Source organism: Macrotis lagotis, chromosome 2 (genome assembly GCF_037893015.1).
Source record: "Macrotis lagotis isolate mMagLag1 chromosome 2, bilby.v1.9.chrom.fasta, whole genome shotgun sequence".
Classification (NCBI taxonomy): Eukaryota; Metazoa; Chordata; class Mammalia; order Peramelemorphia; family Peramelidae; genus Macrotis; species Macrotis lagotis.
Genome location: NC_133659.1, coordinates 213634459 through 213650164, shown reverse-complemented (window position 1 = coordinate 213650164; position 15706 = coordinate 213634459). Strand labels below are relative to the sequence as shown.

The 15706-nt window shown below is 34.0% G+C and overlaps 1 protein-coding gene across 2 annotated transcripts in view; it reads right to left on the bottom strand.

Moving 5' to 3' along the window:
* The window catches only part of ABCA5 (ATP binding cassette subfamily A member 5), a 137619-nt gene that overhangs the window by 104777 nt on the left and 17136 nt on the right, over positions 1-15706 (bottom strand). For both annotated transcript variants that reach the window (XM_074224697.1, XM_074224698.1), the window contains exon 2: positions 7134-7253. In XM_074224697.1, coding sequence (XP_074080798.1) covers positions 7134-7235 — 102 coding nt within the window. In that variant the 5' untranslated portion in view covers positions 7236-7253. The remainder of the gene's footprint in view (positions 1-7133; positions 7254-15706) is intronic.

The window sequence follows — 15706 nt, the reverse complement described above, 5'->3', positions numbered from 1 at the left end:
TAAAAATTATACGGGGTGGGGGGGTGCAGCTAGGTGGCGTAGTGGATAAAGCACCGGCCCTGGAGTCAGGAGTACCTGGGTTCAAATCCCGTCTCAGACACTTAATAATTACCTAGCTGTATGGACTTGGGCAAGCCACTTAACCCCATTTGCCTTACAAAAAAAAAAACCCTAAAAAAAAAAAATTATACCAGGGAGTGGCTAGGTGGCACAATGGATAGAGCACCAGCCCTGGAGTCAGGAGTACCTGAGTTCAAATCCACCCTCATATGATTAATATAATTACCTAGCTGTGTGGCCTTGGGCAAACCGCTTAAACCCATTGCCTTGCAAAAAAAAAAAAAAGTGTCTGAGACCAGATTTGAACTCAGGTACTCCTGACTCCAGGGCTGGTGCTCTAACCATTGTACCACCCACAGACACTTAATAATTGCTTAGCTGTGTGGCCTTGGACAAGCCACTTAACCCCAATTGCCTTGCAAAAAAAAAACACTATAAGAAGGTATGAGCATGTTTGAAATTGTGTAAGTAAAAGGATTGATTTTAGGATTTGGGGAGCTTTGAGAAGTGATTTAAAAATCAATGTAAGATTTAAAAAGGTATAGAAAACTATAAATTCAAATGGAGATATGTGTTTAAATGAGGTTTGGGAAATTTGAGAATTGAATTAGACTGTACTTTTGCATTATCTGGCAATGATTTGATTGCATAGTAATAAGCCCCATAATATGAAAAGCTTTGCTAATGAAAGCAGTTGCTAAGTAAATGCTAATTTTTTTATGCTATTGTTATTTCAAAGTGGGTAATTCTCTAATGTACAATTGTGATTCTGATGTTATATGGCTCCTCCAGAGTCATGGGAGGAAGAATTATTAATGGGTATGCTTAATAGATAGGGACAAAATAACCCTGGTGGAGGCTGGGAGTCTGCCAAAACATTGTCAGTACAGATTTGTAAGTTATGTGCTCTTAATCAATCTTTAAAATTGCTAATAAAGGGGGGGGGGTAATATTTACACAAATTCAAGATAAGTTCTTCATGTATTTGGAAAACTCTAGGGTGAGCAAGGAATGATAAAACAATAAAGGTAAAGAATTAGTACATACTACCTTGAAATCTCAAATTCTGGGGAATCTCCAATTCCCAGAACATAAAATGTTATGTCAGTGAAGATAAAGAGCTCTTATAAGCTAGGGCACTGAAAAGTTAGAATTGCACTGATAAAGATAAGAAGAATTTGAAAACTTTTCAGGTTTTTGAAAAGAAAATAATTTAAGGTTATTTTGAATATTATTTTTGGAATTTAAGAGAAGCATAAAGAAATTTTGTAATCATAAAAAGGGAATTTTAGAAATATCTGTTCTTAAGAATTTTTTTTGTACTCCAGGATCCTAGAGAGTAAAGGGAATATAGATAAAATTGAAATATGTCATGTATAATTTGTAAACTTTGTATAAGAATAGATTCAAACTCAACTTTTTTTGTGAAATTGTGTTGTAATAACAAACAATGAATGGAGGTTTAATCTATCACAAACACAGATTTCTTATGAGAAAACTAGAGAATACCTTACCATCAGTTTAAGGCTTTGTTTTTCCACCCCATGTTTATGAAAGGGAATATTTATATGTAGTAACAAAGTAGTTTACCTAATATCTATTATTTAAGAAGAAGAAAATATATATATATATCTTGTAACACTGGCAAAGGTAAAAAGTTTACATTGAGTTTTTGAAATTATCATATGTATAAGATTAAATGTGTGGAGAATCTTATTATCTTTTTTTACAAATAGGAGTGTATTTGGAATAAGAGATAACCTCATTAAACAGATACAAAAGAGATTTGTGTATAAAGATACTTAATTATAGGGTTAATGTTAAGAGAACTTGTTTTCTTTTGCTTTAAGAGAATGAGATGTCAGCATGGAAACTTCTTGTTTTAGGTATGATAAGAATTAAGTGTTCAATTTTAAAGAAATAAAATTGCAGTTATTTTTTTCCCCCAACATTAAATGCAGACTCAGAAGGATAGTGTATAAGAGATTAGGAAGTATATCTTAACTGCAAGATACCCTTTTCACTAATTTGAGTAAGTGTGAGGGGCTTTGAAAAATGATTAGGAAATTGAAAGACTTTGTAATCCCTAGATGACTTATTGATGAGCAAGATTGTTCAAAAGATTTAATCAGTCATGTGATCTAGTTTATATAAACTATTTTACAGTAATAACGTCAAAGCCTGGGATTAATAATTGATTGCTTTGTAGGAATAATGGGGGAAATTATCAAAATTCATGATCCTCTGGGTTTCCTGAAATTTTTAGATAATGTGTTGGACCTTATTCTAGATGTATAGGTCCAGGATAAATGCAATAATGGAGAGATTGCTTTGTAAAAGTACTTACTCTTAGTACTGTTTTGCTATATTTGTAATTAATAATACATGTTGAAAAATTTAGAATCACTTAAGATGTTCTAATGGATTGAAAGAATTCTAAAAGTAATGAATTGTATTTCAAATATGACTAATAATTAAACATATCTATTATAGAGAATTGTTTGCATAAGATTTTGCCAAATATATATATACATATACAAATTGGAATTATTTTGGTTATATTGTAAATATACATATATATATATATATATGAAATATATAATTAAATTTGTGGTTGTTTGCTTTGAAGTAAAAAGCACCTGAGTAACATGGGGAAAGATAATAATGATAATAATTTGGTTTTTCTGTGACAATCTCTAGCTGTTATGTGAGAATTCTGGAAATAAACTCCTAGCCAAAGGAGGTATTTATTTATTGTGTAATACAGCAGGCTAAAAGGAAGGGTCTAGCCAGGAGGCTTCTAATAAAGCATCTTTATGATTTTAGACATAGGATGATTTAGATCTGATTTTAGACAAGTGATGTGGATCTGCAGATTATTAGTTAGTGCCACCAGGAGGACAGACCTTCTGGTTGGATTGTCAAAGAATACTCCAGATGCTGGGGGAACTTGACTGCTTTTTGATTAAGGTTAGAAAACAGGGACCCAGAGGAACATTCAGAATAGATGAATAGATGAATAGATGTGTGTGTGTGTGTGTGTGTGTGTGTGTGTGTGTGTGTGTATTAATTGATTGTGACCCTTCCCCATCCAGATTATAATTGGCATTTAGTCCTTGTGAAGTGGATTCACTTGGAGGTCTAATTAAATGAAATTACTATTTTAGATCATGGGACTTTCAATTGGCTTTGTTTTGTATCTGATATCAAGTATGATAAGCAGAGGAAATACTGCTGTTTCAATGTTCTTTTGAAGCCTGGTAGCTCAATGGAGGTTTGGAGACTTCACAGGTGACAGGTATACTGAAATAAAAAGTTGAAGGGGTGACTTTTCAGTGTAGCCTGAGGCTGGACCCTTCTGACTTGATTTCCCCAAATGTGACATTTGAATAATGTATCACTGGATAAATCTAAAATTTGGATTAAGGCATTTGACTACACACATGATCTCTGCCTGGAAACTGACACTTAAAATCATATATATAAAGGAATTTTCCTTTGATGGCCAAGATCTTTATAGTAAATCTGTATAAGCAAATCTGATATAGAAATTTTAGGTCAATTGGAGTTTAATAGCTAGATAGGTTAGCGTGTGGTTTTAACCTCTGCTGTTAGCTAAATGTGCTGAGAAGAATTAAGATCCCTTGATTTTATGTTAGAAGAGATATTTAGGTAAGAAGAATAAAAGTTTATATAATCTCAAGTTACACTTCTATGCAGTACAGTTTCAAGTTCTACTTTAGGAAGGGAATGTAAATCAGTTAAGTATATCAGGAGAAGAATCACCTATAGTATAGTTAGAAATATTTTGGGAAGAAAGAAAATTTATTTTAATTAAGCATGCTTTGTCACTTGCTGAACAAACTTTATACTAAAAGAGTCATCTAATGTGTAAGTTATAAGCTCAAGTTTATCTGACAATTTTCAGCATGTTCACTTTTGAAGTGAACAATTATGGAAGTTTTATTTTTGTTAACATGAATTATGTATATCAATGTGACAATAAGTCAAAATGTGAACTGTAATAGCTCTAGAATTTTATTGTCTAATAATGAAAACATGAGTCTGATAAGATGCTGTGTTAAGAAGTTCCTTTACCAGAAGAGAAGATCTCAACAAATCATCTGAATTGGAGATTGTAACAGACTCCTCCACAGATACAGAAAGCTACTGAATGTCTCCAGGGGAAAGAGGGACACCAGAAGAGTTCATCTTCCTCCATCACATCTATGTGTGTGTGTGTGGGGGGGTTGTTTGGTCAAGGGGTTCCAAGAAGATGGGTCCCAAGTAGACACGAAGAGAGAATAGAACTTGACAGGGTATCAAGGATAGTGTGAGAGGACTTCAATTGCAAGAAACGTGTGTGTGTGTGTGTGTGTGTGTGTGTGTGTGTGTGTGTGTGTTGAAATAAGGGGAGGGATTGAGTGGAATATTTCCAGTAAAACCCTCACAGGGTTAATATTCCTAGTAAAGTCCTCTCAGGGTTAAGAAATATTAAAAAAACAAACTATTATTATTGGACTATTCCTAGAAAAACCTTGCATTGCAAAAGAGAAGCTCCTGAGCCACCTGCTTTATAAGACAATTTTTACCAGACTTAGACATTACTTCATTTATAGTTATAAATATGAAAGGCACTGAAATCCTTTTTTTGCTATTCTCACCATCTGAATGGTGAGGTACTATTTTACGGAAACCTTTCATTCTTTTCTTTGTTGCTGGGATAGAATTTCATGACTAGAATGCAACCATGAAAAACTCAGTCAATGAGTTGAAGGAGATGGAACTGGGGGTGGGGGGGGAGACTGCGCTAGGTCATATAATCTCATTTGACTGTCCTTTAGGCACAGTTCAAACTCTCACCACTTGATATGAGATTTTGAGTCTGTCCTTTTCTCAAGAAAAGCAATTAAAACCTTCATTTTGCTTAGAATCATTCTCTAAATATTTTCTTAGTGGATTTTTATAATCTAATAATACATATTTTCCTCCAATAAGCCTGTAACAACCATGTTTTACAAAGTCACATTTCTTTGTATTCAAAAGTTACTTTGAATAATAATTAGCTTAAGAATAAAGTATAAAAGTATTAATTAAGTATAAAAGGAATTAAGTATAAAAGGAAATTCATATACCAGGTACATTGTAAATGACATTCATTTTGATACCTACCCCAGACAGCTAGAATAAATGGCTACCTGCTTCACTCTTAATTGACTTCTTATTAATATCCAACTCCAACTCAGATTCCTGAGTACTAACCATCTTGCATCCCCCAAAATTTTCACTACAGATTTATAAGTAAGAATTAAAATGAAAACAATTTTCATTCTGTAGATACTCATTCTTTTCTAAAATCTTTAACTTAAAAAATATTTTTAATGTTTTTAATTATTAAAGATATTAGTAAATTAATTATATCATTGCTTGGATCTTATCTGTTGAAAAAAGGGATAAAAACAATCATACTTTACCATATTCACTTTATATTTTAAGGATTATTTAAAGGACAGAACAAAAATGGCCAAGAGAAAATTGAAACCTAAGAGGAGAAAATATTCTTAATCATATCAAGTAGATATTAACCTTCTCCAAGATACAAAAAGAATGGTGGATGTGATTGCTGAGCCACTGGTACTGACTTTTTAAAGATAAAAGAGAAGGAATGAGGGTTATACAAAGACTACTAATAAGCAAATTTTATTATTTTTTTAACCTGAAGAAAATTGAATATGCAAACTATTTTGCAACTAACAATCCATTTCTAGCAAAATTTTGAAATGTACTATTAGAATGGTTTATGACCATTAAGAAAAGGAAACAGCAGTGATTTAAAGTCAATTCAATAAGTATTTATTTATTGCCCTGAAGGAGCTCACATTCTATTAGGGGATACAATATGAATACAGATAAATAAATATAAACTATAGAAATTCAAAAGGAAAAGAGCACTAATAAATGGGCCTTCAGCCATACATAGCACTACAGTCATTCTCTGAGGGAAACTAGGGACAGAGGTGAAAAGGAAGTACACCAGAGAAATAGAAGATCTCCTGTGCAAAAGCAAGGAAATACCTTGGAATAATAGCTAATAGATCAGTGTGCTCAGAATGGAGAGTAAAGGGATTTGAAATAATAATGTTTGCCCCCTTTTTTTTCAAAGAAGATCATGACATCAGGGAGGTGATGGCACTTGAATTGGATTAGGATGAGGGGGTGCTGTGCATAGTCACCAGCCTCACTTTCTCCTCCAGAGTCATCTGGATCCAGTGTCCAGATATGAATCAGGACAACAGGAGATAGGCAAATGGGATTAAGTGACTTGCCCAAGGTCACACAATTAGTAAGTGTCTGAGGGTCATATTTGAAATCAGGTCCTCTTCAAGGGTCAGTACTCTACCTATTGTACCTACCTGTCCAAAAGGATGTGAAATAAGATTAAAGAGGAAGGTGGAAATCATACTATGTTAGGTTATACAATTAAATGACAAGCTAAGAATTCAATGTTTTCTCTTAGAGGAAATACGAAAACACTGGTTTCTCAATGGAAGTGTTATGATTAGATATATTTCAGGAACATCAATTTAGCATGTGTGGAGGAGCTAGTTAGAATTAATTCTTATCTCTCTAATCTTCTCACCCTTAACTCTCTTCCACATGCTCTACTTTCAGGCAATACAGACAATATTCGAAGTTCATCAAAAAGGCCATTCCACCTCTGATCTCTGAGCCTTTGCAATGACTGTTTCATGTCTGGAATACTCTAATACTTCATTTCTAGTTCTTGGTTTCCTTGACTTCCTTCAAAATTCAACTCAAATCACACTTCCTTCAGAAGGCCTCTCCCAGTTAATACCCCCAACACCTTCCCCTCTCAGATTGCCTTCCATTTATTCTGAAATCTTAATCCTACTGTTGTCATTCTGTTTTTCCCATTAGGATGTGTTATCAGACTCAGGAGTACTCTCACTCTGCAGGTGCCTCTCCTCCCTCAACTGACTGGTGAATTCCTAACTGAAACCAAAGAAAACTCAAATAAGAAGTATAATTGGCTATAGTATCCTTCAGCTTACCTGAACACTACTTTTTTTAGTCCTGCATTTAATTAGATAATTCTTGAGTAAAAGAGTTCGAGTTTGTCTCCACACTCCCACTTCTCTAATCGCCGTAGCCATGTTGCCTGGATCAGCAACCTAAGGATAAAAAATACATATAAAAATTATATAAATACCTATAAATTTTATATTACATATAATCACTATTAAAGAAATACAAATTAAAACAACTCTAGAAATGACAAATGCTAGAATGGATGAGGGAAAAATAAGTATACTAATAAACTGTTGGTGGAATAGTAAACTGATCCAACCATTCTGGAGAAAAATATGGAACAATATTAAGAGATCAAAGAGAAAGGAAAAGAACCTTTTTGTATAAAAAAAAACTTATAAGCAACTCTTTTTAATGATAGCAAAGAGCCTCAGACATTTAAATTACCTAGCTGTGTGGCCTTTGGGCAAGCCACTTAACCCCATTGCCTTGCAAAAATCTAAAAAAAACTGATAGCAAAGAAAAGAAATTAAGGAGGTATCCATCAATTGAGGAATGGTCAAACAAGTTGTAGTACATGACTGTGAATCCTTTGAAGTTGTCTTGGATCCTGGTATTGATCCATGATGAAAAAACACTTCCCACCTCCAGAGAGAAAACTAATGAACTCAAAATGCAAATTGAAATGATTTTTTTCTCACTTTGCTTTCTTTATTTTTTTGAAATATGGCTAATTGGAAAAATCTTTTGTGTGATTTCACATGTTTAACTGGGGCAGGAGAGGGGAGACAAAGAAAATCTGTAACTCAAAATTTAAAAAGAAAAGAATGCTAAAATAAATAATTAAATTGGATTTTTTTTTAATTTGTATTTCTCAAAGACTGGCATTAAATCATTAAGTCAAAAAATTATAGACAGCAGATATCTACAGAAGGTCTCAGCTAGGCACAAACTGTTCAATATGTCATAGGAATAAAACTTAGCCAAATTAATACTCTTAGAATAGCACCTTATACCCAATAGGGTACTCATTAAATATATACTGAATGAATGAATAAGTTGACACATAACTATTTCCATTTAAAAGTATAACATAGCTTCTGCTTTCTGATTTACTACTAGAATAATTTGGGGGCAGCTAGATGGGTACAGTAGATAGAGCACCAGTCTTAGAGTCAGGAGGACCCAAGTTCAAATGTGATTTCAGACACTTAATAATTACCTAACTGCAGAACTTTGGGCAAGTTACTTAACCCCATTGCTTTGCAAAAACAAAAACAAAAAAAGAATAATTTTAAATCGTGTTGATTAACTACCTTAAACAACTCTCTTTAGCACTCTGGAATTCATTTTCTTCATATTTAAAATGAGAGATTGACCAGATGAACTTCAAAGTCCCCCCCCCATTCTAAATCTATGCTATGAAGTCTTTTATGAATGAATTTTCATATAAAACATGAATTCCATCAGTCAATCAATATTATTATGCACCTACTCTCATCCAGGCACTGTGCTGAGCACAGTGTTTTATCATTTTTTTCACATCTTTAAAAAAAAAATACTAATTTTACTTTTTCCTTTAAAATGTATCAATGAAAGTAACAAGACCACCAAGAAGCCAGAACAGATGAAGACAGAAAATTTCTTATATCCTAAAAGAAAGGAAATGTTTGTCAGATGTAGGACAATTGCCTTTGATTTTTCAAGATAAAAATATAAACTGTAAGCAAGGTTAAAAAAATACCTATAAATTACAGAATTTAATTACTTAGAGAGCCCTCTCACTCTGCCCCATATTCCTCATGCTTACAAAAAAACAAGAACAAGCAAAGAACAGAATTTTGCTGTGAGATCCAGTCTTGGTCCCTACGGTTATAGTAACTGTTCCCACCCATCCCTTTAAACTCACAAGAAAATAACAGACATTGATTCTGACAAGACATGGGCAGCAGCAATTAAAATCACAAACTAGAGAGGAGTAATTAGTTCCTGATGGAAAGAGGCCTAGGAAAGTCAACTTGGATGAGTACCATTCCTGCTCCAAGGTTATTCATCCTTGAAGCCTAGCTCAGAATGTATACTTAACAGTAAAGTGAGAGAAGAGTGGATAGAATGAAAATAAAAGGAGAAAAAAAGCTAAATGGAAAAAAAAGATCAATAGAAGCCCAGGAAACAAAACATCTGAACAAGAGAAGAGAATAAAGAGAAGGAACAGAAAAAAAGAAAATAAGAAGGGAAGGGGGAAAGAAAAAAGAGGAAAAAAGGATGAAAGAAGAATGAGTAGGAACTGAAAGAAAAAAATCAGAACAGAGTAAGAAAATAGATTGGGAGAAGCTAGGTGGCACAGTGAATGGAGCATCAGTCCTGGGGTCAGGGCACCCTGACTTCAAATTCAGCCTCCCACACTTGACACTTAATAGTTGTATGTCCCTAGGCAAGTCACTTAACCATTGCCTCACAAAAACAACAATAAAACAAATACATATATGTGTGTGTGTGTATACACATATACACACACACACACATATGTAATTTGAAGGAAAAGGAAGCAATAGAAAAAGAAAGAATTCTATGGAAACCTCAGAGATCATAGAACAAAAAGAAACTATAGAAGACTTCCAGATCACGTGAGCAGAAATGTGATTATTACATTTTTCCTGATCCTCATGACCTATCAAACCTCTCCAAAACAGAAACCATACACCAAAGATAAAGCAAGTTCCTTTGCCTCCAAAAATACAAAGGAGTTTTAAAAAATAACATGAACGGGGGCAGCTAAGTGGCACAGTGGATAGAGCACAGGCCCTGGAATCGAGTACCTGAGTTCAAATCCGATCTCAGACACTTAATCATTACCTAGCTGTGTGGCCTTGGGAAAGCCACTTAAACCCCATTGTCTGGCAAAAAAAAAATAATAATAATATGAACATACCCCTCCCCAACCTCAGGCTATAGGCAGCAACCAACAAACAGATTTAGAACAAAACCAATTCCAAACTCTAGTCCCTCCTCTTTCTTTCAGCACAAAATCCTGGCTCCAGACTGCATAATTTTGGATCACAAAAACTAGCCATAAATCAGCAAGGCAGCATCCCTTCAAGAGCAGAGTCCTGCTAAGGGCAACAACAGCCAGCAGCACCATAGCAGAAACCCCTATAGCTTAAGTGTTGCAAAGTTCTGAAATGTCAATGCCTATTGAGGGAGCTAAGGAACAGAAAGGACAAGAAAAGACACTGGGGGGAGGGGGTTATGGGGAGAAGGGACAGGCAAGAAGCAAATGGTAGAAAGGGATATAGACAGCACTTCACTAACACTGAAAGAATTGAGCATTCAATTAGGGTCAGTTCTCTCTATCAAAAAATCATCTGGGTTTATGGTTCAACAATAAATTGCCCAATGTGGAAGGATAATTTGAATTACTCCCCAAAGGTAACCACCATCAGCGGGAAAGTATACAGGAGGGGAAAGTGCAAAAAAGGAAAATGGGAGGACTTAAATAACCAAAGATATAAGAAGAAAACTCAAATATCTTGAACATAAGCAGACAGGACAATAGGGAAAAACATATACCACTAAAGGAAATATGACCTCCAGATCTAGTAAACAAATTCAGGCATCTATCAATAAATACTGCAAAACAAAGGAAAATGATCCAACACTGTGCAATATGAGAACACTGAACCACCACAACACACTATTTCTAGGTGGTTCAAAATAAAAATGAGAATTATAAGAATAGAATTTATGATCTGAACAGCAAAAATAATGGGAAGAAAAAATAAATCTATGACAGCAAGTAAAGCAAAGAAACAAGAGAGAACAATAGATTTGTAATGTTAATATACAGAAGTAAAAAACGATCTAGAAGATAGGCAAAAAAATAACTTTAAATATGATTGCCAAACAATCAAAACATACTGATCTTAAAGACAGGATTGCTTAGAAACAACCTAAGGATCATAGGTTTCCTAGAAGAGCACAACAGGATAAAGTACCTTAACATCATAATACAGAAAATAATAGAAAATAATTGCCCAGAATTCTGAATGTAGAAATTAAAATACCAATTGAAACGATCACCTTCAGGAAAAAAAAAACCCAATGCTGCAAATTATAAGATGCATAGTGGTTAAATTTAACAGTTCAATTCAAAAACAAATACTGCAATGATGAAAAGAAAGATCTTCAAATACAAAGGAAAAGAAATGCAAATAACACTAGACTATTCTGACCAATAAGAAAATGTAGAATAGAATGAAATGAATATTTTTTTAAGTGAGAAGAAAAACAAAAATGTACTTTAATCTGTATTCAGACACCATCAACTGTTTTGGGAATGGTTCTTTATCATAACTTCATCAGAGAAATTGCTTCAATATTTTTCCCCAGTTGCTATTGATAGCTATACTTCCATCCATTCTATTCCTCCCCACTCCCATTTATTCCATTCTCTCTTTCCTTTCACCCTGTCTCTCCTCAAAAGTGTGTTATATCTGACTATCCTCTCACATGATCTTCCCTCTCTTCTATTACTTGATCTTCCTTTTCTTCTATTACCTACAGCCTTCCCTCCCCTCCCCCATCCCCTTTCTCCCATCCCTTTCCTCTCCTATTTACCTCTAAGGTGAGACAGATTTCCATACCCCATAGACTGTGTATGCTATTCCCTCTCTGAGCCACTTCTAATGAGAGTAAAGGGTCAATCATCCCCCTCCCCTTCCCCTTCTTCCACTCCATTGCAAAAATTTTTTCTTGCCTTTTTTATATGACATATCTTAGCCTATACTACTTCTAAATGGAATGAATTTAAAAAAGCAAAAGAACTCAGGACACACACCAGGACAACCTGCCCAGCAAATCTAAGCTTAACCATAAATGGGAAAGGATGGGCATTCAATAATAATTATTTGTTATACTCTTAGAAAGAAAACAGAACGAAGAAACAGTTTGCTTCTCAAAAACCCCAAACAACAGAAATGCAGAATAGTAACAGAACAGAGACCAATCTGAGACTTCACTTTAAATGTATACAAGGAGACAACAGTAAAGGCAGAAATCAGGTTGAAAGAGTAAAAAAGTTGACTTAGGATACTTAGAAACAAGCTGGCAACATCCTACCTAGGTAAATCAATACTTTTTTATGTGTGTCTACATTACAACATAGGAGGATACATGAAAGGAAGGGGGTGAGAGAAACAGGAGGAAAAAAGAAGAATGCATAATGTCTAAAGTGCTAGTCATGAGAGGAAGGTGACCTCTGTGGTCCCAGTAAGAAAACCTACAGAAGAGCATGTGAAAAAGTGGGAAGAACTCAAGGTGGGGAGGGGACTCCTTGTTTTGTCTGCTTTGTCTCTGCTTTGTCTCAGGGTTTACTGAGGAATCCCCTAAGAGTGATGGGGATTTTGGGATGTGATCTGTGGCATTTGGTGCTTGAAAAGATCTGGAGGAGTTGGACCTCATGAGAGCAAATGGCACCTAAAAGAGCAGCAACAGACCAGGGAGAGTTTGACAAACAGGGGATGGGCATGAAAAAGGGAACTGGGAAAGGGTATAGATCAACAGTTAACTGCATCATCAGGGAAGTAGGGGAGGGCCCCAACACTACCATAGGACATTGTCCTCTCTGACATCAGTAATTATTGGCATTGTTCTAAGAGGGAGGTACAATATAAAAGCAGAATCCCAGGGCAAGCTCTACAAGTTAGTGGAAAAAACTGCCCAGAAGGGAGAGGATAGAATATTTTGGAAATTAGGTTAGCATGAAGAATACAGAGAATAAAGAGACACTAGAAAAATAAAGGGAATGTGAATCAAAGAATAAAGTTGTAGACCAACAGGATGGAGAATAAAGATTTTGAGGAATGAAGCAAAAACTTGAATTTAAAAAACTAAATTTTTAATAAATTTCTAACTAAAGGGGACTAAAGAAAAGGGGGAAGAAGGAGAAGAATCATATAATTATAAAAAATTAAATAACCAAATAAAAAGGGGCAGCTAGGTGGCGCAGTGGATAGAGCACTGACCCTGGAGTCAGAAGTACCTGAGTTCAAATTTGACCTCAGACACTTAATAATTGCCTAGCTGTGTGACCTTGGGCAAGCCACTTAACCCCATTTGCCTTGCAAAAACCTAAAATAAAAAAAAAGATAAAATAACCAAAAATAGCAGAAAACAAAAAGGAACTAATAAGCAAAACCTCAAAGAAAAACAGGTAAACAAGAGGAAAAGGGAGATCAAGGTGAAGGGAGGAAAGCCAGTATGAATAAAATAATCTTAGAAAAGACTAAGGTAAATTAATTGAAAGAACATAGTATTGTTGTTTATAGAAGCTGGGAAAAAACAAACCACCCATAACTTGAAAAAAAAATGTTAGAAGGAGATAGAGGAAAATCTACACCTAATTCTCATAACTTTAAATGACTATAAACAATCTAATAAAACAAAAAAGTTACAGACTGGAATAGAAAAACAAAAACTAGATTCTGTTGCTTATAGGAAATACATTTTAAAAACAAAGCTATAAATAAAAGCTACAAATAAAATTCAAGGTATTGGAAAAAAGGGCAGCTGGGTAGCATAGTGTATAATAGAGTACCAGCCTTGGAAAAGGGAAGACCTGAGTTCAAATTCTGCCTCAGACACCTGACACTCACTAGCTGTATGACCTTGGGCAAGTAACTTAACCCCATTGTCCTACAAAAATAAAAACAAAAAAAAAGCAAAAAAAAAGTAAGTACAGAAAAATATTTGCTATATATCAAGGAGTAACAATCATGCTGACAAGCAAAATTAAGCATTCACAAATCAAAAAAGGATAAACAGTGCATTATGTTGAATGGAACTATATACAACAAATATCATTAATAAACAAATATGCTGCAAATGCTTTAGCTTCTAAATTCATGAAATAAACATTCTCCAAGTTATACAAAGAAAAACAATGTAACATAATCATGACACTTCAAAATTAGACTTCAAAATAACTCTCTCGGTTTTGAACAGTTCCAGTAAAGATAAATCGGAATATATGGAGCCGAGAAATTGTGGGAGAAACTAGAGTTAAAAGACTAAAGGCATCTTCTAAAAGGAACAGCTAAAGACTACACATATTTGTCAACACCATATGGAATGTCTATTTAAATTGACCAGATACTAAAACCTAGAAATATTCCAAACAAATATAAAATACAAGAAATAGCTGATACATCCTCCACAGACCATCACAAATAAAAATAGTAATTGGTCTCAGGGTCAACAACAAGACCACAAAATACAGACCCCTATAATGACTTAAGAATGAAACCCTAAATAATGAGGATCAAAGAAAAAAACAAACATTAACTATGCAAAAGAAAATTATAATAATGAAACAATATAGCAAAATTTCTTGAATGCAGCTAAAGTAGTCTTCAAGGGGGAAAAATTCCTATAAACATACATTAATAAAACAGCATAAAAGAATTCAAAACAAAAAAATTGAATTGATAAATAAGTTAGGAGTTTGTTTTTTTAAAAAACAGTTAATGTGAATTTAAAAAAAATAGGAAAAGCAAATGCCAAAAAAGAACATAATTTAAGAGGAAATAAATGAAATTAACAGAAACTATTTTGCCCAATTTCATCTTGAAAAAAGAAAACTGAAAAACTTAAAAGAAATTAGATGAAAATACAATTAATATAAAAATAAAAAATGCTACATTAACAAATGAACAAACATAATAATTAAACAACCCAATATCAGAAAAAATTCCCAAAATCTATAAATGAACTCAAAAGGAAAAAACTCTCCAATATGGAACAGATTTACAAATGAATCCCATTAAACATTCAAAGAGCAATTGACTGATGTTCTATGTCATCTTGTTGCAATAATAAAGGGCAGCTAGGTGGTGCAGTGGATAGAACACTGGCCCTGGACTGGACCTGAGTTCAAATTCAGTCTCAGACACTTAATTACCTAGCTGTTTTGACCCTAGGCAAATCACTTAACCCCATTGCCTTGCAAAAAAAAAAAAAGGAATGTAATTGTTGCAATAAGAAAAGAAAGTAACTTTCTATAATATGAATTTGGCCTTGAGACCTGAACCAGCAAGAAAGCATGCAGAAAAAGAAAACTAAAAGTCAAAATCCCTAAATGAACACTGACACAAAAATGACAAATATAAGAGAAGCAAGTAGGCTACAATAAAATTTTTAAAAAGATTATATGCTATGATCAGATTGGGTTTTTTTCATGGAATATAGTATTGATTAAACATAAGGAAGGCTATAAACATAAGAAATTTTATTAAAAACACAAATAATTTTAAAAACATGTACTGTATGTTTTCCGAATTTGTTGTCACCATATTTAAGATTGAGTTTTTTTGAATAATGAAAAAATTCACATAGTGTCCTGGAATTTAAAAACTACTCAGGATTTATTATACAGGTCTACAAAGTGTGCAGATTAAAACCTTTTCTCCTACTGGAGAAGCAGTAAGAACTTTAAGGAAAGGTTAGGTGAGGTTGGAGTGAGAGCTAGAGCAAAGGAGCAGATAGCCCTAAGGGCTGGCTTAGTCTGGCCACATGGCATAGAGGTCCATGGTTCTCCAGC